The following is a 25058-nucleotide window of genomic DNA, read 5'->3' as shown; positions in this document are numbered from 1 at the left end:
TCACTCAGTTAGAGGGAGCAGAGCATAGCCGGTCTTGGGGGCTACACATTGGTTGTTGGACATGGTGTGAGTGGGCTCCTTGGATTGAGGGGCTCAGTGCAATTGTTTTGCTTCCTGTACTAGGAAGCAACTATGATGAATACTTTATTAGTCCAAATTCTCTCTTTTGCCTTCTGACAAGCTAGAGCAAAAGTAGAATGTAGATAGTAGGAAACAGGGTAGTTTATTGAATCAAAAGATCTGAAAGAAAGAGCAAAGGGATTTTAGTGGTTGGGGACTGGGTTCTCTGTTTCTAGGACACACTCCGCCCTGCCTCTTTCTCAGCCTCTCCTTCATTCGCCACCACTTCTCTGTTGGACAGATGTTGCTGTAGGCAGATCTGTGATGTGGTATCCCAGCTCAGCTGCCCAAAGGAAGATGATTCTTTGTCCTATGCTTCTGATTGACCCAGATCATCGCCCACAGGCTTTGCACCATTTTCATGGTCTGGGCACCCTTGTTGGCCCAGCCTGTGTTGGAAGCATGCATGCCAGAGGCTGAGTGATGAACAAGGGCATGAACAATAAAAGTGTAACCAGTTCAGTGCTCTTAACCCCAGTGAATCTTTAAGTTTGACGTGTGAGATGACCCAGATGAGTATGCACGAAACTACAGGAAGCGGCCCCAGGCTGTTTTCATTCCAACAAGTTTCAGAAGGGGGTAGGCCTGGTTTTTCTTATTGGCCCTATATGCTAATTGAGCCAGGATGCTTTAATGAAGATGCAGTTCCAAAGAAATCCCCTCGCTGAGCATGATCCCTTCCAAATTCATATATTGTGCAAAAATGAAAAATGATATAAAAAATACATAAAATAAAATTTTTAAAAAGTTCTAAACAAAATATTGTTTAGAACTCAATCTAAGATGTAGCCTTATATGTACCATTAGTTTGAAAATCCCTGAGCAAAACAGGATACATTTTATATCTTAAAATATATTTAGAATATTAAAAAAATTATATTTAAAAAAGACAAAAAGAAATCCCCTCGCTCCCTATGCAGGCTTTTTAGTCCGAGGCTCAGAGCTCTAACTAGGCAAGATGGTTTCATCAGGTGAAAACAACTTCTCACCTCCTTGCTACTGGCCAAGATTCTACATTAGGCATGACCTCCCCAAAATTCGCCACCAATGCTGAGAGCACCTGCACACTGCCTGGAAGCGTCCCAGCATTTGGAGCAGTGGATCTTATTTAGCTTCATTTAAATGGACAAGCAATGTCCGTTTTGAAAATTGCTCATAGATATAGTTGTTACCAGAAGATGCCTTACGGTAAAATCACATCAGAGTCTTCCTGAATTACCCTAATCAAGTTTAAGCGTCTCCTTGATTATCTTTAGAAATGTCAAAGCACACATATGTAACAGTGTACCTGACAGAGAGTGAATGAGTGGATCCATTTCTTTAGTTTGCTATCACAATAATGTCAGGATTTACCATCTCAAAGAAGCACCAGGAACAAATCATCCACTGCTTCTCGTTCTGAGCTGAACACCCACGGCCTGTTTCTGGAGGTAGCAGTGGGACAAGCTCTGCTTATCTGTGTCCCCCTAGCTCCCGTGATTCCCGGGGTGCATTTTTAGCAGGAGGTGATGGTCTTGCAGTTTCCTTTAAACTCGGTGTCAGCAGGCCCCTCACTCACACACCTTCATGTGGGTTTTTGCAGCTATAACCAGAATTTTGGAGAAAGAAACTGAACTAAATTTTTAACAATGACTTACTATACTTACAGCTTCCAGCTCCTAAAACCCCGAGCTTTTCTTAAGGGAATGCACTCATTTCACATATCATGACCCTAAACTCCCACTGAATTTAAGGAGATGGTTGGGGACGATCGAAGTTTAATTCAGGACTGTAGAAGCCTGGAGACCTCTAACCTCGTTGCCCTCTCCCATCACCTCCCCTACACATGCCCTATTCTTCACTGCCATCAGGCATCCCCAGGACCCCACTATCCCATCTGACTCTTATAATAAAAATCAGGAAATCACCCTCTTCCTCAAAATACCATACAGCCGCATTCTGCTGGCACACTGCCATGATAAACTACTGTATGATGCCGATGATAATTATATGAATGGTATGCTAATCATATATTCTTCTCTCTCTCCTAAAGAGATGCTCTGGGAAATGCCAATGAGTTTTGCCAAATGACTTTTCTTCCTCAAAAGCGGTGTGTTTTATTTACTATCTTGAAATCTGGCAGAGAGGGAGGGAATGAGATGCAGGTGTAGGCCAGAGAAAATGACTTCCTCTTTATAAAGTCAGGCTGCTTTTGGTTCTGGAAAATCATTACCTGCTCCCAATTTGGTCCCTTTCCAATAAACCATGAGAGGCACTCAAAAGCTATCCTGGGTGTTTGGGAGTGTTACTACTGAGCTGAGTTCATGGACAAATATTTACAGTTTAGAGTTATTGCAATGAGAGCCTTAAATAGTAAAGACATTTGCATTTTGAAAATATGGACTGATATTAGTGTGAATGTTAACAGCGTATGTTTTGCAGCAATTTACAGTGTCTGGAATCTTGCAATATTCATTGTCCTGTTATAAGAATTCTATGAGAAGCTAAGTCAACTTTATACAAGCATGGAGTCTGAGGCAAATAAAGGATAAGAAACTCAAGCACATCCTCATGGCTACATAGAGAGACACAAAACACATGCAAAATTGTGTTTAAAAATATATAATTTACCATATATACACAGTCCATTACAAAGTCAAATAATTTCTGTAGTGTGCAGTAAACAACCACCAGAGCACACTCATGCTTCAAGAAGTGTCCTGAACAACACAGTTGGCAGGATGACTCCTCCAGGATGAGCTCATCGTCAGTGAGATCCCAGGTGTGTACAAAGATCCACAGAGCAACTTCCCCATGGACTGATAGTCCACACGTCCCTCCCTGACCCCCATCCCAACCCATGAGGATTCACACACAGAGCTGGACAAAGCAGTTTGCAACAAAGGGCCTTCAGGAAACACTTTTCCAGCCCAGCTTATACTTTCTACCCTCCTACCCTGGGGGACCAGGCAAAAGACTTTGCTTTCATAGCAGTGGACATTTAGACTTGGCAACACTCCATGAGACCCCCTTCCTCCACAGTGTCAATTGATGATAAACTCCCTGGCTCCTTTTGGAAAAGGGTAAGAACTTCTTGGAGAATAGAACCTTCCATAGCAGTATAGCCCCCCTTCTAAAGGGGTGGAGCCCTTTAGGATGGTGTCCTACTTGTCTGGTGGCCTCAGGTGATCATGGGTGTGGAAACAGGCACTGGGGTATTCAGGGACATTCACTGCTAGCTTCAACCTCAGGCCCCCCCACCCCTATCTGTCCCGTGCCCTTACACGCCAGGGTCAGATTGTCTCTTAGAAACAAGAGATGCTATCTTGAGGGACTGCTTGCGATAAGCAATTTGCTCTGCTCTGGCTGCCCGACCAATGTTATCTGATCCTTTGAAAACCAATTACTACATATCTACTACCATCTCACACTTGGGCCTATAATGGCATTTCCTCTAGCTATATACTATGAGCTTGATATCATGGATACAGGAAGAAGATTAAAATGAAGATTCAAAAAAGATTTTTAAAAAATTAAAACCCAGAGAAACACAAAGAAAACTTGAAGGGGTTTGGCTCAGAAGAAAATCTCAGATACTCCCAGAATCACATTCCTCGCCTCTCAGAGTTTGGACCCAGAAAAATCTCGTCCTGAGAGATTTGTCCAAGGGCTGTGGTCATGGCTCTCTTGCAAAGAAGAGCCTCGTACCTCTTTGAAGGCACCTGGAATGCCATTGCAAAGGGGGTCCTCACCACACGGAAGGCACAAGTGAACATACAAAAATAAGGACTTTGTTTCCAAGGTTTCATAAATAACTGGGGTGGCAGATATTAAATAGGACCACAGAACAGCACCCAGCGTTACAGCTTGTTCTCCTCGAACAGGATCTGAGCGTAGACAGTGCTGGTGGGGATGCCCTTGGCAGCCTGGTGGGGTTTGATCAGCTCCAGCTCTGCGTAGGTCAAGCTCTCCTCAGCAATCTTTGGCTATAAAACAAAACACATCACAATTCTAGCTGACCACAGGGACTTCAACATCACACAGTTATTCATCAGTCATGCATTTTCAAGCATTTGGGGACTTCAAAGAGGAACAAATGGACAAAAAAAGTTTAAAGGATATATACAACCTAAATAACATATCAAGCCAGATCTCACTGTCTTACACAGAACACTGTGATTATTTTCAAGTTGACATAGAACACTTAAAAAAAAAGATTAAATATTAAGTCACAAAATAAGCCTCAATTCTGAAAGTAAAAATAATGTAATTAATAGTCTCTGGCCAAAAGGAAAAAATAAAAGCAGAGGCAGAAACCAAAAAAAAAAAAAAAATAAAAAATAAAAAAATTCTAGAAATTAATAAAACTAGAATGCTACTATCTAGAAACTAACCTGAATGAAACTAAAATTTCAGAATCTCTTTAAGGCAATGATAAATTTCTAGAACTAAAGAGAAAAATTATACCCTTTAATGTTTATATTAAACAACATGACTTAAATGGAGCAAACATCCAATTGAAGAAAAAGAGGGGAAAAATAAATGAAAGAAAAGCAGAAGGAAGAATAAAGTTAAAAACAGACAACAAATCAAGAAATAAAAGCAGTAGAATAAATAAAAATCTCCAAAATCTTGTGCTTGGAAACAATAAAACAAACTGGAAATAATCAAGATAAAAGAAGAACATATAAATGAATAAAATAAGAAATGAAAGAGGATATAATGTAAATGAAGGAAATTTTTAAAAGAAAAACTACTTTGTTCAACTTACTACAAAGTTTTTGAAGTATAGAATAAAATGGGTATTGTTCCAGGTAAAGGTAAATTATAAATATTAACGCTAAAAGACGGGCTGCAGTAATTATCAAAAAAGAGAGAAAATAATGTCAAAGAGCTCCTTGTTTATCTCCAAAAGGCCAGGTCTGAGCAATTTTATAGAAAAATTTCTAAAAGAAATTCCTTTAAGAAACAGATAATTTCAATGTAGTTAAACTGATGCAGAGCATTTTTAAAAAGAAAAGCATCCGGGGCCTCCCCTGGTGGCGCAGTGGTTGAGCGCTGGGCTGCGAGGCTGCCCGCAGCCTCTGCAGCACCGGTTTGTTCCCGGGCCACCGGCGAGGGTCCCACAAAAAAAAAGAAAAAAGAAAAAAGAAAAACATCCTATCTTTTAGAACAATCTCATTTATCAATATAAAATTTAAATCAAAATTATCAGAGAGAATAAAGAAGCAATTCAAAGATAATCATATTCAAGTTGATTTTACTTCATAAAGGCAAACATCATTCAATATTAGAAAAATCTATTAATATAATTCACAATAATAACAGATGAGAAAAATCATGTGGTTAAAACTATAGATGCTAGAAAAGCAGTTAGTAAACATTTTAAAATTTTGTTAAAAACAATTTTTAAATAAAATGGTCATAGGTGTATATTTTCTTACTGTGGCTAAAGAACACTATTGAAATAATGATGACATTATTGGTGACATGACTCTAGTGATATTAAAGATACAAAGCTACCATCGTTATGGTCCTGCAGTACTGGCAAGTCCATGGGACTGATGAGAAAGCCCAAACATCACTTTTTAATAAATGATGTTGGGATACCTGGGTAGCCATTTGAAAGAAAAATCATATCCTTGTATCCTTCTTTCCACCAGATAAATGGCATATGGATTTGAAAAAATTATGTAGAGGGCTTCCCTGGTGGCACAGGTGGTTGAGCGTGGTGCTGTGAAGCTGTCTGCAGCCTCTGCAGTGCCGGTTCGATCCCCGCCGGCCTCGGGGCAACTCACATGGCCAGCAGACCTCTCCTGTCTCGCCCGCTGCTCCCCTCAGCAGTGTGTTTCGTCAGTCAGCCTGTTCTGTTCCCCACTCTGTCTCTGGTGGGTCCTCTCACCCTCCCGTGCATCTGGCCTGTACCCAAGTTCTTGTATAAAATAAATAAATAAATCTTTTTAAAAAAAGAACTATGAGAACTTGTAGGGAGTATTTTCTTTAAATTCGGTGGCTAGAAGGTATTTTAAAGTATGATACAAAGCTGAGAAGCAATAGAAAAATATATGTGTATTTTCATGCTCTCTGCAGCCAAATACTGTCTAAAGAATGGCAAAAGACAGGAAAAAATGGGGAAAATATTTTCAGCTCATCTAGAAAGACTTACAGCTGAAAGAAGATAATGGCCAACAATCCATTAGGAAATCAAGCAAATTAAAAAACAACAGGACCAGACAGTTCCCAGCAAAGGAAATACAAAGGTTCTTATATTCTTTTATATATATATATATATATATATATATAAAAGAATATATATATATATATATAAAATGATCTCAACCTCCCTCATAAGAAGAATAACAATTTAAAATCCCACTGAGATATCGGTTTCTGTCTTTCATGTTGACAAACATTAAAAATTGAAAAAAAAAAAAAAAAGACTGCCACAAGAAACAGAAAGAAGTAGATCCTCTAGTATATTGTTGGTGGAAATGCTTCTTGGTGCAAACAAAAAGCCAGAAGCCCTGGAACAGGCATTGATAGGAGACTGGTGGGATCATACAGCGGAGGAAGCGCTGCAGACTTTCAAGGCAGGCAGGCTATGTGATTTGCCATCATTGCTGTAAATATGGGTGTAGGTGAGTAGATTTCCATGAGTGTATTTTATGTGCTTAGAAAACCCTTGGAGTCTGCTTGGAAAATCAAGAAACCGATATCCATGGTTCCAGCTGGGGAAGGAAACCAGAGACTGGAGGATGACTCACCATTTATAGTACATGCATTTAAGCAACAACACATTAATGAACTTAAATTCATAATTAGAAAAATAAAAGCTGGTCACTAACTTAGATTCATAACATACACATGACTTTCACTTACGTGGTCCCACTTTTGTTCATTGTTTTGGCTTTGGTTGTAATCCTTGCTTTGTTTTGCTCTGTGTGTGTGTGCATATGTGTGTATGTGTATGTTTCTTTTCAAAAAACTGCCAAAAGCAAAAAAAGCCTCTTTTCTTTTGAGATGAAGCATCGTTAATAGTGACAAGAACTGCTTATAGTTAATCTCTGTTAAAGGTTGATTGCCAAGCCAGCTTTACAAATTGTCTAGCCATTTTTAATTGTAAAGTTAGGAACATTTATAGGTATGGGAGCCTCTTGTCTTTTGACACCAATGTCTTTACATTGCTTCTTAGTCGCCCATATCTTACAAGTCAACAAAAATTCCATTTCCATCTTGCCTTTTGATTTAATTACATTTCACATTATAATGATTCCATTTAGAAATGCCAAGTGTCCTCAAATAAGCGGGCAAAACCCAACTCATGTAAATTTTAGAACCAAGATTTATGAAATCATATTGTCCAGGTGTTTTATTACATTACCTAGAAATTGCATTGTTTTCTAGCGTAGATTATCTGTTTATTCTTAAGTTATTCCATTATGTTTGGATATGAAAAATAACACTAGCTTTCTCAATACAGGTCACCAGGCTGGCTTGGCTGATGTGTTGTTTTCATACATTTTTATGATGTTCCTATAGTAAACATAATTTAATAAAGCCAAAGCACACTAAATAAATAATTGCATCTAGGAAAGCAATAAAAACAAATAAAATTAGTACTTTCATAAGTGGAAAGGTACTTCAATTACTGCTACAAGCAACAACCCACCATAAAATGTGTAGAATCATTTCCCTTATGCATATTTCTGGAATATAATAATTTGATTGAAGATATGAGGCAGCACACAGGAGGCTCTGAATTGTGAAGTCTATACAGTTTCCAAAAGAAGATGTATAATATCAGTCCTTGGCACCTGTAAAGGACCTATTGCTTTTCTGGCATGCACACTTGGCTATCACCATCAACCATGTGCTTAATTACATTTCCCAGCTTATTTAACTGGAAATAAATTCCAAATGGCCAATGAAAGGGGGCAAATATGGACTCCTTACCAGTTTTCACCAAGCTACCCTTCTTTGTGCTGATGTTTCCGTGGAAGGTTCAGGTGCATTGAGAGAAAAATAGCTTAGAGAAAATTATTGGCATGGCATGTCAGTAAGACAAGGTAAGATCATAGAACAGGAGCCAGGGAATGGTTAAAGTGGATGATGGCAATGGGGCAGAGGGAGGAGAGGGACCAGCCACAGGGCCCAACCTGTATTTTAGATGATATCGGCAGGAGTGACAATAGAAACCTGTTCTGGTTTTAAGCAAGGCATCAGTCCTAGGGTCTACAGCAGTTCAAAAACTGGAACATAGTATGTGGATCTCTTCAGATGAATTAAACAGCTCTTCTGTAAGTTCCCTACCAGGTGCTGACCCCAAGATCTGTGGCTGCCCCTGCCATTCTCGGGGGTATAGAAGTATACAGGACATTATAACTCAGGCAAAAAACAAACAATCATGAACTGGCTGTTCACAAACACTCTCACAACAGCTTCAGATTACACTGAAAATACAAAAGTAACCACTCAAAGTTGGGTTTCCAGGCCTCAGAAGTGAGCTTTGCATTGGCGTGTGATGTTGCTGTCTTCAATGGAATGCAAAGGGGGACAGAAACAGACAGCACAGTGGACTCCCCTGCTGGGAAAAGTCCTGACAGAGTCCTCTAGAATTTTCTAAACATGCTTTGTTGTCATCTCTTTCTCTTTGGAAAGTCACCTAAAAATCCATTTGTATATGTTCTGAATATTTTATAAGTCACCAAGAACTATGCGAACTAGCAGCCCTGGATAGCTTTTGATAGATAATGGATGGATTCTAGGAAATTAATTGTATGGCTGAATTATGTCCCTGGAAAAAAACTCAAATGTTCAGCCCTAACCCCCAATACTTAGAATAAGACTGTATTTGGGGACAGGGCTTTTGAAAAGGTAATGAAGGTAAAATGAGGTCATTAGAGTGGGTCCTAATCCACTGTGACTTGTGTCTCTGTAAGAGGAGAAGTTAGGACACAAGACAGAGCACAGACCAGGTTAAGACACAGGGAGCTGCTAGCTGTCTACTAGCCAAGGAGAGAGGTCTCAGAAGAAGCCAACCCAGCTGATATTCACTTTATTGCAGTATTTCCAAGGTATACCTGTATTCCATGGTGAAAAACCTACCAGCTTGCTTATTCACTCACTGGCTGAAGGACATTTGGGTTATTTCAAGTTTTTAATAATTATGAATAGAATTGTTATAAACAGTCATGTGTAGGTTTTTGCATGAGATTTTCATTATTCTAGGCTAAACACCCAGGAGCGGTATGTTGGATAACATGAAAGTCTATGTTCACCTTTAAAAGAAGCTGCCAGACTATTTGTCCAAAGCCAATGTACCAGATATGTCTCCCTTCTACCAGATATATCTGAGGGTTTTACTTGTTCTTCCTATTGTCAGTACTTGGTACTGTTAGTATTTATAATATCAGTCATTCTAGTAGGCGCGAGTGGTCCAGGGATTACCTTTTCATTATCTTTAAGGAACACACCAATCCTGGACTTGAACTAAGTGTTGACTAATTAGATTCCCCCTTAGCATACTTGCCCTCTGACGAATTAGGAGAGAATTACCAGGCAGACCAATTTTCTGACAGAGAAATGGAACCTTCCAGACTCTAGGTGTGACTTAGTGATTATGCGTGCTTCAGAGCTGGAAATGTCATGTCTCCCATGCCCCATCCTTCTGTTCTGTCTGTGATAAGATGCTGCTATAGCAGATGACAGCATCCAGCTGGACCCCCCACTTTTCAAGTGAGTTCTCATCCCCCAGTTTAAGAGTGATGATTATGGAAAGCAGACCCACGTGGGAGGATTGACTTAATACGGCAAACTCTTGAAAGGTAACCCTAAGGAACTTGAAAGTTGTGTGTCTCTTGGGAACACACCACACTTTAATGGTAGTTGCTGAGGATTTCATTTTGTAGGTATATTTCTAGGATTCAAGCCAAAAGTTAACATTCTTATGATGAGGAGGGGCAGAGAGAGATTGATTTAACATTCTATTCAGACTCCTGCAAAACAACATTTTTCATAGAGATCACCGTTGGAGGTGCAAGTCAAATTAAGTTGCAGGAATAAGAGAAAAATGCAATTGCAGCCACTGCAAGTTCTCCGATGTCAGAAGTTCAATTGGGTAATACCATTATCACAGCAGCAGATCAATAACTAGGACATGGGATGTTTATGCTAACGTCACCTTAGAGTTAAAAAATGTGATTGCAGTTCTACCAAGTTGCACTATCAGGGATCTATTTACCCCAGAGAGTATTACATATTATCGAGGGCAGACTTCCTCTTCCCCCTTCAAGATAAGTGCTCATTTTTTATTCAACAGAGGAGTACCAGGTAAAACAACTCTCCCCTTGCAATATCCACCATCTAACTGGCCACCAAGGAGGTAGAGTGATACTGTATTTGACGAAGGCAGGTATCCAGAGGTCCAGACTCAGGAAAGAAAATGAGGTCACAGTCCCTATCAGTCCTGTTAGAATCAATAGGCCTTGGATATGAACTTAATTTTGAGTTCCACAGGTCTGCTGACTGGCATGCATATATATATATGCAATCAAAGGCTGTGGCCACAGCTCTGATGTAAATGCCATATGCCCAGATGAGTCAGCCAGACACACAGCAGTCCCTGAAATCCCAAGGGGCAAAACAGTGATCTTCCAAAGACAACAGATCATGGGAAGGTGAATTTTCAGATCAGGCCCACTAGGTTCCAGGGCAGTGTTAGTCTCCAGCTAAAGGGTTAGTAGGGAAAAGAGAGTGGACCCTGTTCTCACCAGAAGTGGGGGGACCTGGAGAGAGACAGAGTGATGGGGGACTTGAGGGCAGACACTTGAGCTGTCACTGATAGGAATGGACAACAAAGGAGGAGAGTCTGGTTGAAATGCCTCAGGTGACCCCTTGCTTCTCTCTGCCATCTCACACCCACCACAATTCCATCCTCCAAGAAAGAGGCAGGTGCACCCCTGACTAAGGTGGAATGAAGGTCCAAGGGCACAGACTCTGCTTTGGTCTGTGTGGGAAGTGGCAAGACTCTTAATTGGAGGCACCCCCAGAAAAGGTAATATTATGAGGATGTGTCAGTGGGGTACAACAAAAATCCAGGGGAATTTTCCAAGGTAAACATGGAAGTCACACACCAGGTCCACAATCATTGTTTCCTCCAAGTTGAGATCATCACTGGCATCTCTGGCTCTGCTGACATAACTCACTTGGAGCTGGCGGCTGCAATTCATTTCTCCCCGCAAATTCAAATTCAGCGTGTAGTCATGACTGCTGACTTAGCTGCATCTATAAGATGTGAACCAGAGCCTAGAGAACATCATCTCACATGGGGACAGAGGTGTTCTCCAAGGCCTCTGTTGCCTCCACCACCTGTATGCCTAGGAACTGATTACATCTGCTCAGGTTTCCCCACCTCTTTTCCCAGCTTCCATGTAACCAATGATGGTCAATGACCCTGTGTTTTCTAAGACTTGGGAAGGATTAGAAAAGAGCTGGAACTTGTAAGTCTTAGATGAGCATTTCAAAATTCTGCCCAAGTTCATTGGCACTGTGGATGGGATGAAGTCACTGAGAAATCCTGAGCAGAGCAAATTCATATCATTCTCTTGGGTCTGATGAATTCAAAGGCATTTGGCAAAGTGCAGAATAAGTGTGATGTGACAGAAAGTCCAAGCCCCTGGCTAGTTGCTCTAAGGAGAGACAGCTCTAGGACCTCTTAGCCATGCATAGAAAGGGCTGAGGCTTTACAAGGCATTAGACACATGATCGTCTCTGGATCTCACCAACGCATGTTTTGGAAACTGAAATCTAATTACAGATAATGCTCTTGGGGAGGGTCCTGATATTTGAAGCTTTTCGTAGTGGAACATTGATAGCTGCATGATCTAATACAGTCACTCATTTGCCCTTCCCCATGGACTGCAGACGTATGTTTTCCCAGCTGCCTTCCAAAAGTACTTTTACTGGCAGTATTAGTCAAGAGATTATTTATGCATAGAAAAACAGTGTTTGGTTATCTGCTTCTACATAGGAGTGCACTCTGAAAATTTTTCATCCAAAACACACAATCTTCTATTCGATGATAATTTTTAAGACTCCCCTAAATTCATCAGATTATATAAGGATCCATTCAAAGGCAAAGAATGGACTCTCAGTGACAAACACTGCCATTTACTAGCTGTGTGACCTCAGGTAATTTACTTAACCTCTCTGTTTCCTCATTTATAATGGGAATCACAAATAACCCTAAAGGTAATTTTGAGGATTGAATGTACTAATGCATATATGTATTTAGAAAATTACCTGGGAGGTAAAAAATGCTATGCAAGTTATTGTTATTAATATTATTATTACATTTTAGAATGAAAAAGAGTTGTCTTAATAAGTAGTGTTGTTGAAATACTTAGAGGCAGAGAAAAGATACTCAGAAGTCATTTGGAAAATATTATGTGCCAGATGCTGATAGATGCCACAAAGTCTCAAGCCAGTACCTAATAAATCCAATGATTTTTTTTAATAGTGGGAAAGGGAAATCTTCTAAAAAGATAAGTCAACCCATGCCACTGCTCCATACAAAATTCTCTTTGTATGGTTTCTCTTTATACTTAGAATAAAATTCAGTGTGCTTATCAGGATCGTGATCCTTCCTGATCTCACCCTGGGTCTCCTCAAGCCTCAGCAACCACATGAGCCCCTTGCTAGTCAGTGTTCCTACCAAACTGGTCTCCTTTTGTTTCTTGGACACACATGGACAGCCCTACCTGTTCAGGGCACACCTCAGGGCCTTTGCCCAGGCTGTGTTCTCTGCCTCGAATATTCTTTCCCCCACATGGCACTGTGACTTGCTCTCTCATTTTATCAAGTCTTTGATTCAAGGAGTCTCCTTCCCCATTGAACAGTCCCTCCCTGGCTACCTTGCCCTTCTCTATTACTCTGCAGAGCACGGATCACCCCTTGGCATTGTAAAGTACTGTCCATTTGGTTCTTTTGCTTTCTCTCACAGAAATCAGTGACAGCACCTCATGTTTAAAGTACTGGCACTGTACTGTCCATTTGGTTATCTTTTGCTCTCTCTCTCACAGAAATCAGTGACAGCACCTCATGTTTACTTAGTGGAATAACAGCTCTACTTAGAAGGTATTCTTGTTATCATCTTTGTTTTAAACATACAGAAACAAAGGCAAAGAATGGTAAGCTTGGGGTCAATAGCTAGTGAGCTGCAGAGCTGGTGCTAGAGTACCTGGCCTCCTATCACACCACTCGGTTCCCTGAAAGCAGTGACTTTGCAAACTTGTGCACTGTGGAGCCTAAGGGTATGTGGGTAAATTGTTGAGCGACTGGCTCAACAAGAAAAAAGCTCTGATTTGTGGCATGCTGATTTACATGTGTAAATCCTCCCACAAGGTGTGATTTCAAGATACCCAAGACATTTGCTCTGCTGAGTTCTCACCAGGTTGGAATACATCACTGGCTGTGACCAGGTTGGAATACATTACCTGACTCAAGTACTTTCTGGCACATGTTTTAAATGAAAAATGAATAAGGCAAAATGAAAGAAAACTAGCTTGAGATTGTCACTTGAAACCCTCCTGTGGATTCCCTTGGTCTCAGGAATGCAGAAAGGAATGCTTTTGGAAATCGTGAGCATAACTGTAGACTTTTCTCCTACTGGGGTGTCTATGAGGATAGTCTACTGAGAATTAAGATACCTGCATTCTTACTGCTTGGAGTCATAAAATGTGCAGATGGATTTAGATTAAATAGTTTAAAATACAGACAGATGATGATGAAGATAGATAGATAGATAGATAGATAGATAGATAGATAGATAGATAGATAGATAGATAGATAGATAGACAGATAGATAGATAGCTTACATACATATACAGACAGATAAATGATATCTTGCATTGGGGCAAGTGTAAGGAAATAATCACTCTCGTCCTCTGTTGGTGAGAGAATAAAATGAGAAGACATATTTGGAATGTATCAAAATTAGAAAATGCAGATATATTTTCACACAATTCAATTTGCAGAAAATGTCTCCTACAGAAACATCTTAAGCAAAGATATATGTGAAAGGATATTCACTAGGGCATAGATGCAGAGTGAAAAATTGGAATTGGGGATGAAGAAATGATACTGTAACACTGCTATTACAAATAAAATGGGGTAGATCTATATGTCCTGATGTAGAAATATAAGCCTGATATATTGTTAACAAGAAAACAATTCATTGTATAAACATTTTTTTAGGATTATTCTTATTTGTAGGGAATTCGGCAAAGAAATGAATTTGTCATATTCCACAACCGTGACCTACACTGATTGCTGACTGTGTATACACATAGATATAAGTTTGCATAGACATAGAAAAATGTTTAAAAGAAAAAAGCCCAATTCCTAACAGAGGCCATATAAGAGAAATCAGAATCTAAGAAACCGTTTCAATTTTTATTGCAACAATTGGGGATGATGCACTGTCATCCCCACTCTTGCACCCTACCTTGAATCACCATTGCAGCTTTTATCATATAAAAACCCATGCAGTGAGGTCTGAACAGAAAATACCCTGAGACTCAGTGCACTTGGAGTCACTGGGTACTTTAGATGAGAGGCAGAAGAAGCCAGTGGGGAAGAACTGGCATGCGGGATAAAGTGCTGGTCAGATCTAGCGCTGCCATTTCCTGGTAGGGCATTTTATGCCTGTGCTTTCTTCACTTTGCCTTCCCTGCCTCATCTATGAGATGGAGATAATAAAGACACTTATAACAGGGTCATGCCAGTGGCTGCAGGGGAAGCACAATCATCACCATCACCACCACCATCACAGCCACCATCACCACCACCATGACCGTCATCACCACCACCACCACTAGCATTAAATGAAGGATACAATGCACAATACACAAACCAAGCATTAATACCAAACCTAAAATAGCAGTAGGCATTTCATATCGTTGAATTAATATGTAATATGGAAAATGGGCACACAGACTAAATGTATAGTTTGTATTCTTCATCTTTCTATGCACCCCAAATTCTCACCATAAATTCATTCACTGTCATATTGACTTACACATCACATGTACTTACAGGCAATTTATAAATTCAGCTTTAGGAAGTTACAATAATAAATTAGAACTGAATCTGGCTAGGGAAAAAAAGTCCTCTTAAATTGTTAGTTTGTTTTAAAATCAGAATTTCATATAGAGATTTTCTTCTTGATATTTTGGATGCTTAGCTTGATGCTGCAGATATGCTGATGATTTTTTTCCTTTTTTTTTTTCCTCCAAAATGCACTTCATTTCTAGTATTCTCTGTTTGAGATTGAAAAAGTCTTTTAATAACAACTCTGAAGTGCTTTGCACTCAAAACTGAGGTTTTAAATGAAATCGGCTTTAAAAAAAAAAAAATCAAATGTGAGCACAAGTGATATTGTTTCATGAGATTACAAAAATAAAACAGAGTGAAGAAACTAAAAAAAAAATTTCCCAGCAGTGCAATGATCCCAGCAATGAAGTGCCCAATAAAGGCAGCAAATCAGCTGAGCTAAGATGGAAAACATCTTAGGGACATTGCCTGCAGACACACGGGGACAGGCCTGCCCCAGAATGGGGCCCCTGGGGCCCAGGAAAACAGGGTGGCCCTTATGCAAGCAGGTGAGGTTGCACATGCCAGACCTCCAATCCTGCCTCCAGACCTAGTCATCCCCTGTTCCAGCTCACCTCTCGGCCACTTGTTCACCTTTGTCAAGACACACCAAAGCTCACGTCCCAGGACCTTGCACACGGCCTGTAAGCACTCAGACAATACTCAGGGAATGAGTAAGTAGCAGACTGGAAAAATTATCTGAATAAATCAATGATGCAGTAAACAGGAGAAACAATCTTCAAGGTCAATTTTAAAGTCACTTTTTTTCCTCAAAGCTCAAAGCCTGATTCCCCTTCTAGAATAGGTGAGAACAAATTCTGCAGCAACTTTGGAGTAGGATTCTCGTGTCTCCAAGGGGGTTCCTAACGACTGTTTATGAAGTCTTGAAAGACTTTTTCACCTGGCCCACTGTTGATAAAAGCAGAGCCCATCATTTTCGGCCTCTGACACAGCTGACAAGCATCAGACTTGGTAGTTGTATGAGGACAGTGGGAGGCAGGTCCTTGGCACTGACTGCATGGTTTGCCAGAAAATGACAGCCCTGTGACAGGGCTAACAGGCTCCCTGATACCAGATGTTCCCACTTCTACTTTGGGGGAGGTCTGGTCTTGCCTCCCTGATCCCATGTATGGAAGCCCCAGCCTCCTGCTCTCTGGGCGGGAGGAAACCCATGGAACCAAAAGACTTCTGTTTCCCCCACTCTCATCCTTTCCGAAACCTCGGCATCTATTCTTCCTGCCAGCGACATACATAACTCCCTATGACAATAATGGGATGTGCATGTGTACCGAGGGGAGCATAGAATTTTTATCTCTGTAAAAATGGTACTAGCGTGGTACAAGCAAAGTTTTTGTTTTTTTCCCAAGGCTTTTACTTGGGGCAATATATTGTACATGTGGTTGTGGGGTTTTTTCTTCTTTTTAATTTTAAATCGAGATTATGAACATATTTTATGCAGGTTAATATATCCTTTTCATGTAAAATTTAACTGAAACCAGTTCTAGCACATTAACGACAACAAGAGAAATTCTCCGGCTTATTATAAACATCCTTCAAGAAACCTGAAATGCGTGTCCTCTGGAAATAATTTTGCTGGGATTTGGGTTATTATTAAAATCCTCTCAGAATTCTATCACTGGTCTCTAATGTGCCTCAAAGCCCTTTTCTGCTACTGAATCAGAGAAAAACTCTCTCTTTTTGGTCTTGGCAGTATATTCTCAATAGTGAAAACTGAGCCAGGGGAAGGGATTTCTTTTCTGACACAAGGCATACACTGACCAGGGCCTGGTATCTGGGTCCTAGGCTGACCACCGGTTCCTCAGACTTGTTCCCGCTCAGCTATGAGGGAGTGAATGTCCGTCTGCCTGTCCGACTGCCTGTCTGTCTTGAAAGCTCTGATACTTCAGAATTCATGAGAGGAGCCAAGTTTGCTTTAAATGTGATGGGTATTTGCTCAAATATTTCCTACATGTCAGAATTGGAGGTCACAGAAGAGGTCCACACCCTTCCATCTAGAGATTTTCAGAAATAAAGGAGAGTCACAATTCCCTAGAGAAGAGTATTATATATCTAAAAAGAGGTTAATGCCTAAAATATAGAAAGAACTACAATAGCAAAACCCAATTAAAGAATGAGAAGAATAGACATTTCCTCCAAAGAGAGACAGGAACATGAAAACATGCTCAGATCCATATATAATATGACCTGTGTGGTATCAGAAATGTAGAGGTCACTTTGTAAAAAGGAGCCAGTTTGTTCTAGAGGAGGAAGAAGTCAAGCAAGGAGGTAAACATGACTTCACCGTGGAGGAGAAAGTGCTAAAACACAGGTAAGCCCGGGTGCCGTGGGAGCCCCCAGGGAGCCCCAAGTCAGATGGCTGGGCCACTGCTAGGCTTGAGAGCCAGCTGTGGCAGGAAGGCAGCGAAAAGGAAGAACAGGACAAGCTAGGCACACTGAGAAGTCACACACAGTAGTGGACACAGGGGTGGGGAAGGCAAATGAAGGTTTTAGGTGGCACAGCCTGAGGCAGAAATACCCCAGGTAGAACAGGACAAGGTGATGGTAAGGAGTTTGGTGTGGGCTGTGGTGAAACTGGGGCGTGTGGGCCCGCTGGGTGAGTGTCCCATCATCAGTGAGAAGCAGCAGTGTGGAACTGGCTTGCAGACCCAGCTTAGGGGACTGAGAGGCTACGCAGGTATCTGCTGGACCTCGGAGAGTATTGACTCTTCCAAGCAACATGCTCAAAGAGAAGAGAACCCTGGAAAGAGCCAACACTCTGGAGACAAGGAAGGGAAGCAGAATAGCCATGTGGGGAGGAGCAGCAGTCATGTGGGGAAGCAGTCAGCTGGGGTGATGGCAGGGGACCCACGTGTACCGTCAGGTACAAGGTTACCAGTCTCAAGAAGTCAGAAATAAAGATGAACTGAGAAGACCCAGGGGGCTGGCCGTGGGGAGGTGACTGACATGCAGAGGTATATCTAATGCTGATGCCCGAGTGACCCTAGATTTATGGAGAAACAGACACTGAAGGGGCAAGAGACCTCCAAAAGAAGGGGATGGGAGAGTCACATGCTGGAGATGAATGCAGCTCTGTGGGAGGCTGGGGAAGGGCAGCAGGACAGAGCCCATGAGGGCCACACGTATCAGGACCTGGACCATACAGAGTACAGGAGAGGAATGGGAGACAGAGGATGCAGCCAGCCCACTGTATGCCACTCACAGGAAACCATGCTTCATCCTGGAGGCAAGGGGAGCCACGAGAGTATTTTAAGCAGGGAAATGACATGGTTGGAGTTGTGTTTTAGAAAAATCCCTAGGCAGCAATGTGGAGGATGCATCAGAGTGGGGAGACAGGATGCAGGAGACCCACGGGGAAATTCATGGTAATTAAGCCCATGAAGCTCCTGAATTTCTTTTGTTTTTGGTCTTTTGTACACAAGAGATCATTTTCTCCTTGGAGAACAGGGATGGCTTGACACTCACAGTTACTGGGGGCGACACATGAGTGACAGAGAGGGAGGCTTCACTGAATGGTCTTCACTGAGGAGGGTGGAGACAGTAATGGAGGCAGGAGCGTGGAAAAGGTCATCGAGCCTAAAGGGCTGTATTCGCTTCCCTTTTAGTTAGCTTGGGATGCTGACTGTCCTCTTGAACTCATGTTTCCTGTGGCCGTTCTCCCTTAAACACTGAGGTCTTGCCTCCACATCACAGAAACTGTTCGCTCTTCCTCCACTCTGCCTCCAAATCAATAACTGCCCTAATGCAATAAAAATAAATCATATGTGCTTCTGGCTTTCTGTGTTTCTTCTGAAACAAGGAAGCAATGGCAGGTTTTCCTGAAAGTTTGTGAATTAGCTCCAAGGGTGGCAGGATCTCTCCTGCAGGGTCATCTAACCAAAAAGGAGGAAATAGGGGTTCCTAGAAAGCCTCAAGGGAGTCTTTTGAGCCAATGCCCATCCCCCAACTCCAATGTAAAAGAAAACTGACTTTTGTGAAAGTGCTCCCTGTCTCCTAAAGGATGAAGAACTCTTGATATATGGGAACAGGACCTCACTGTCAATGTTTAAGGCCATTAGACAGACTGATCACCTTGTCAGAAAGTACCTGCCTGATGAAGATAATGATAATGGCCTCATTACCTGATTAGCTAAGTTTGAAAGCAGACTTTTATGTTTGGTTGTTTTGTTAAGGGGGGGGGGGTTGTTTTAATACCTTCATTATAAAATGTCTAAAATACCTTTCTCACTTTTTTTTATCTCCTTGAGTCCTAACGATTTTTGTAAACCTTCCAATCACTCTTAATCTCTGGTACATATACCTCTCCTGAAAGGCATGTCATCTTGGAAACATAAGAGAAGGTCCCCAGTTGTTAATACTTTGAGGGTGAAAAAACAAGGACAAATGCTTGCTGTTTTGCTGGAGGAGCCCAAGGGCCCACAGGATCCCTTTGGGTGGGGAGATGACTGAATGGAGCCGGCTTTAGGGTTAAGCACCTTGCAGAGAAGCCTGTGTCTGGTAGGTGCTCAGTAGATGAAGTTCTCCCTCTATTTCAGAGTCAGTGGAGGGGGTGGGCAGGTCATCTCCCAGGGTGAGCAGTTGCCAATATCACTCTGGAAAGAGGGGTTGGGAGACTCTGGCCTATGATCACTTAGGAAGCACTATTTTAAGGAGATTGTGGCAAAATGGAACAATTACAGAATTAAACACTTAAACTGGTAACAGACCCCAGAGAAAAGCTGCCTCCAAGTTATTTTCTAAATTACCCACCAAGGTCTGTGTGAGTCAACAAGTAGCTATTGACTTCAGTTTCAACTACCATCAAGACTTATTGATCTGAGAGATAAATATCGACCAAATTGAGACTAAGGTCAATGCTGGCCTACTGGGAAAATAAATCTTAATATTAACCAAAATCTGCAGACGCTAGGCCTGATATTTTTGACTCTGGTCAGACAGAAACCCATCCCAAGTTAGCTCTTTTCTTTTGGGTGTGCATTGTTAGAGGTGTGAACTGGTTTCCCAATCCACTCATTTCTGGAAAATCTTATAAAAGTTTTTAAGTCTCTTCAGACCTTAATTGATCAAGGGAGTAATTTCGTATTTAAAGAATTAAAACTGGCAATACTTCTATAAAACAGAATGTGCTTTTGAAATGCATATAACTGCCTCAATTTCCTTTCTATGGAAAGAATCCCAATGTCTGCCCAGCTCCTGCAGAGGAGCTAAGCCCTTGCCCTCCCTCTGCTGAGTGTGGCTGCCTGGAGGTCCCATCTGAGCCAGGGCTGGTAAGATCAGGGAGAGGCTGCTAAGCCCAGCGGTGGGCAGACAGGACTGATGACCCCTACAGGGTAAAATAGTACTGGGCAAGGAGGGAGGGGCAGGCAGCTCAAACAATCACACAAACAAAACAGCACACAAAACTTGCAATGAGGGCAGACTTATTGTTGTAAACGCTGTTGAATCCTATCTTTAAGGGACCCAAAATTGCTTAAGGCAGCATTTTGTACCCAATAGGTGATAGGTGTACAAGCAATTTCTTTAATGGGGAAATGAGAGGTGGGGCCCACCAGGCCAAGCACTAGCGAAAGCAAGGGGCATGCACCAGCAGCAGCACTGGCTCCAGGGGAGATGGAAACTACCCACTTTGGATTATTGAAACTCACTTTTCTTAAATGGAGTGCTTGTATGTCCTCACATGCAAATCTGGGGTGGGGGGACTTACCGTGAGAATTTGGACAGCATGGAAAAAATCACCTATATATAGCACACACACACACATACACATATATATATGTATATATGTGCATATGCACGTATATATATGGTTGGTACTTTCTGTGTCTTTGCCTAGCCCAAAGTTAGGGAGATAAGCTCTCTTTAGAAGCTTTATTTGTACTTTTTATACTTCAGTCTATGACCCTTCTCTAATTTTCGTGTGTGATGTGAACAGGGGTTATAGATTGTTGGGTTTCATACGAATGTTCACCAGACCCATCGCCTCATATTGAACTACACATACATTGACTGGACTGCATTGTTACTTTTGTTAAAAATCAAATGAAAACACCTATGTAAATTTGTTTAGAGCTCTTTATTCTGCTCCTTAGGTCTCTTTATCTGTTCTCGTGCTAATACCATACTTGATTAATTACTGTGGCTCTAAGGTAAATCTTGAAAATTGGTATATAAATTTCCCACTTTGTACTTCTTCAAAATTATCTTGGTCCTTTGCAGTATGCACACATTTTAGAATATGTTTGTCAGAATCTCTCTCTTGCTCAAATACCCAACTGCTAAACAATATTAGCAACAAAATAAATAATGACATGGTCCAAAACAAAACAAAAAAAATTCAATATCCATGCACCTGTACTGATATAAAGAAATTGGTGAACAAATAAATCAGGGGTTCAGCTCTTTCTTACAGAAAAATATCAAATAGTTATGTGGAAGGATTAAGGAAAATAGTAAATCACCATTAATATACCATAGTAACAACTGCTGCAAGCAGAATTCACTGATGAGTGCTAAATTTGTGGGTAAAAGTTGAAGCACATTTGCATAGAGTTGATGTATCTCCCCTAAAATATGTATTAATTACTGGAGTGGTTTCAACAAATGGCTCCAAATTCTTTGATACACCTCCTTTCAGGAGGTGGAGTTTAACTCTCTTTCCCTTGAGTAGAAATGGATTTAGTGACTGGCTTCTAACAAGCAGAGTGTGGGAAGGAAAAAGAGTGACTAATACTGAAGAAGCTTGCATACACCACCTAAACATGTGACTGAGGTTAACAGGACATGCTGACATCATGCTCTTGATATGATGCATCTTGATATGATACATGCTCTTGATACGATGCACCTCTGTGCTGACATTCCCCCAAACCCATATCCTTGTTTTCAATAATCAGAAAAACCCAAATCAAGAATATTCTATAACTTAACTGGTGGCTACTCTTCAAAAGTGTCAAGGCCATGCAGGAGAAAGATCCCTCAGGAGTTCCCATTAGAGTGGTTATCAGGTAACTTTATACAAGCAGGTCCACTTTCTAATTTATAAATTCCGGAGGGTGACTTTAATCTTAGCATTTATAAATGAAAAAAATTCCACTTGGATTAAAAAAAAAAAAAAAAAACTACTCTGGGAGCTAAGTATGGAGATGAGCTGGCTCAAAAGCTGACCAAAGAAAAGAGAATCCCTTTGCTCAGGAACAAAAGCACCAGGAACTTTTCAGGATGTTTTGCATCAATAAAGATGCTACTTGGACCCTGAAGCATGTTTATGGCTGGAGGGGATGACAACAACACAGAGTATGTTACTTACCAGAGTGACTTTCCTTTGAGGTTTCAGCAGCTTGGGTTTGTGGAACGAGGTGGCAATGGGAGCTGTGGAAGCATGTCAAGGGGTCAGCTTACAATTCCATCCCAGACTCTCATGCCCACAAATCACAAGCATCAAAACAGACTTGAGGAGATTCATGGACCTGACCCGCCCACAAGGAAGAACGCCAGTTTCTGATCTAGGTACCAGGCTGTGCCCCTTGGTGGGGGCAGCCCTCACCTGTTCTTTGGAAATGTCATCATTTCCCCTCAACAAGGTCAACAAAACAGCTCTGCAGTAAACACTGCCAGCTACAACGAGTCAGGCAGGCGGGTGAGAAACAGGGGTGCTTGGTAGAGGCTGAGATTGGGGCCTTGCCTGCAGTTTCTTCCCATCTGCACACCAACACTGATGAGAATGAATTTTGATCCTCACAACAGCTCTATGAGGTTGTCAGGGAGGATTTTATTATCCCTGATAAACAGAAACCCAGGTTCTTCCCAACCATCGTGTAACTGGTATCTAGGTGACATGGGACTTGAACTTGACCTTAGAAGCCCAGCAGCCCTCACTTCAAAGGCAGGCTCTATCATTTATCTCTGAGTCTCCTTTTCATCTTCAGGCAGGCAGGGTACTAGCTACTATAACTGGATGAGACAATGTAGCAGTGAAACACCTGGCCCAGAGCAGGGGCTCTCTGCTGCCTCCCACAACTTTGCTTCCCTTGCTTCCCAGAACTCAGGCCTTCCACCCCTCTGTCTACCCAATGTGCATTCAGCCTCAGCACCACTGGCTTTCACCACAGCCTCGAAGGATCCCCAAGGCTACCTCCTGTGAAGCCCCAGTTGAGAGACAAAGTGCATCTTTATGTTGTGAATAAATTGTTCACCTGGGTAATCCTCATACTACCAACCATATCTCAAATTCTTTGAGATATGAATTCTCCTAAATTATCTATAGTTATATTAGAAACCAGTCATATTATAGTTATATTATAAACTTATATTATATATTATAGTTATATTAGAAATTTAGTTCTTCTAAGACATGTGCGATTATTTCTACTCAAAATGCCCATCTTCCTCATTATGTTGCTCTAAGTCATAATCAGAACTGAGGAATAGCCCTCTCTTTATCCCCTGGACCCATCCAAAATACATTATATACTTGCTTAGCATCTTCAGAAAACTCAGAGAATCTTCCTTCCCTTGAGTGAACCAAGAAGATGCTGATACCATCCCTGGCCCCACCTATTACTCACAGAGTGTTTTAGTGGTTCGAAGTGACATACACTGTGGAACCAGCCTGTGGATGCTGCCCCCACCCCTGTTAAAGCATGTGCGCAATGGCACCATCCTCAGCCCCACCCCAAGACAGAGCTCAGTCATGACCAGAATCTGGGCAGGGTGGGGAGGGGAGATTGGTCTCCAGATGGTATAAACACTGGATGCCATGTCCTCCACCTGCTATTCCTCCTGTCCTGAACCCACATCAAATCTCAGAACTACTTCTAGATCATTCGTGGTGATTTCCACATGAGCTAGCTTCCTACCTTTGGCAGGAACCGCGGGAGGAATGTCAGTCTTCTCCTTCCGCCTCTTACCCTTCTTGGGCTGCAGTGGGGCCAAGCTGGTCACACTGGTGACAGTCTCCCCTGAGCTGTAGAAGAAAAATGTCCTGGTAAAGCAAAAGGCAGGTTTGTTCCAGGGAAGAGAAAGGAAGTAGGAGTTTCTGGGTGCTGCCTATGTACCTGTGTAAGACAGGGTCATCTTACAACTGGACAGAGATCACTCTATGCTTATCTCCAGGGATGTCTGGAGTCTGGTACTGATCCTCAGTTAAGGTAAGAACGGTGAAGTGAGCTAGTCAGTCATTTACAATGTGCTGTTTAAATGTCAAAAAAAAAAAAAGTCCCTGGAGATGCAGGGCCAGCATGTCTGCATTGTTTAGGGATGCACAGATTAGTGGATTACACCTGGCTCATCATTTACACAGTCTGGCTTGGATACATCAATAGTAATTATTAAGATATCACTAGATACTTCTACTTGAAATCCCCTAAAGCCAAGATTTCTTGTATGTATCCTTGGGGCTCACAATCTGAAAATAAAGCATGTCCTGTGCAAGTAAGAAAAGACCTTCGGGAGCTGAGCCCAAAAGTCTCTGGGATTCGCCATGATGGCGCATATCTTCTCTCCTGCTGCACCTATACCTTTATTTAGTGAAAACTCTGTGAGTTCACCCTGAGGAGTACCGTGAGTGTTTACAATTATCTGACCCCATGTAATCACTGTGGTACCAGATTCTTCCTATGTGTTATCCATGATAACCCACAGTGGGGGACTCATTAGCCTTATGATACAGGTAAGAAAACCAAGACTTCAAGAAGCTAAATGACCTGCTCTAAGTGACACCGTGAGTAAGCAGCCCAACATGAAAGCCGAACCTGACCTTGATGCCACATGGGATGGAGTCCACACACTCTCTT

General features: G+C 41.6%; 1 protein-coding gene across 2 annotated transcripts in view; it reads right to left on the bottom strand.

The window, feature by feature from the left end:
- Window positions 1-2711: 2711 nt before the first annotated feature.
- The window catches only part of VSTM4 (V-set and transmembrane domain containing 4), a 78126-nt gene continuing 55779 nt past the window's right edge, over window positions 2712-25058 (bottom strand). For both annotated transcript variants that reach the window (XM_037497895.2, XM_037497896.2), the window contains 3 exons: window positions 24123-24229; window positions 22574-22635; window positions 2712-4085 (listed from right to left, as the gene is read on the bottom strand). In XM_037497895.2, the coding sequence (XP_037353792.1) occupies window positions 3960-4085; window positions 22574-22635; window positions 24123-24229 (295 nt within the window). In that variant the 3' untranslated portion in view covers window positions 2712-3959. The remainder of the gene's footprint in view (window positions 4086-22573; window positions 22636-24122; window positions 24230-25058) is intronic.

The sequence above is a fragment of the Talpa occidentalis genome, unplaced genomic scaffold, assembly GCF_014898055.3.
Source record: "Talpa occidentalis isolate TD23 unplaced genomic scaffold, MPIMG_talOcc4v2.1 talOcc4.8, whole genome shotgun sequence".
In the NCBI taxonomy this organism is placed as follows: Eukaryota; Metazoa; Chordata; class Mammalia; order Eulipotyphla; family Talpidae; genus Talpa; species Talpa occidentalis.
Note: the sequence above shows the minus strand (reverse complement) of the source record. Positions and strands in the feature narration are given on the sequence as shown.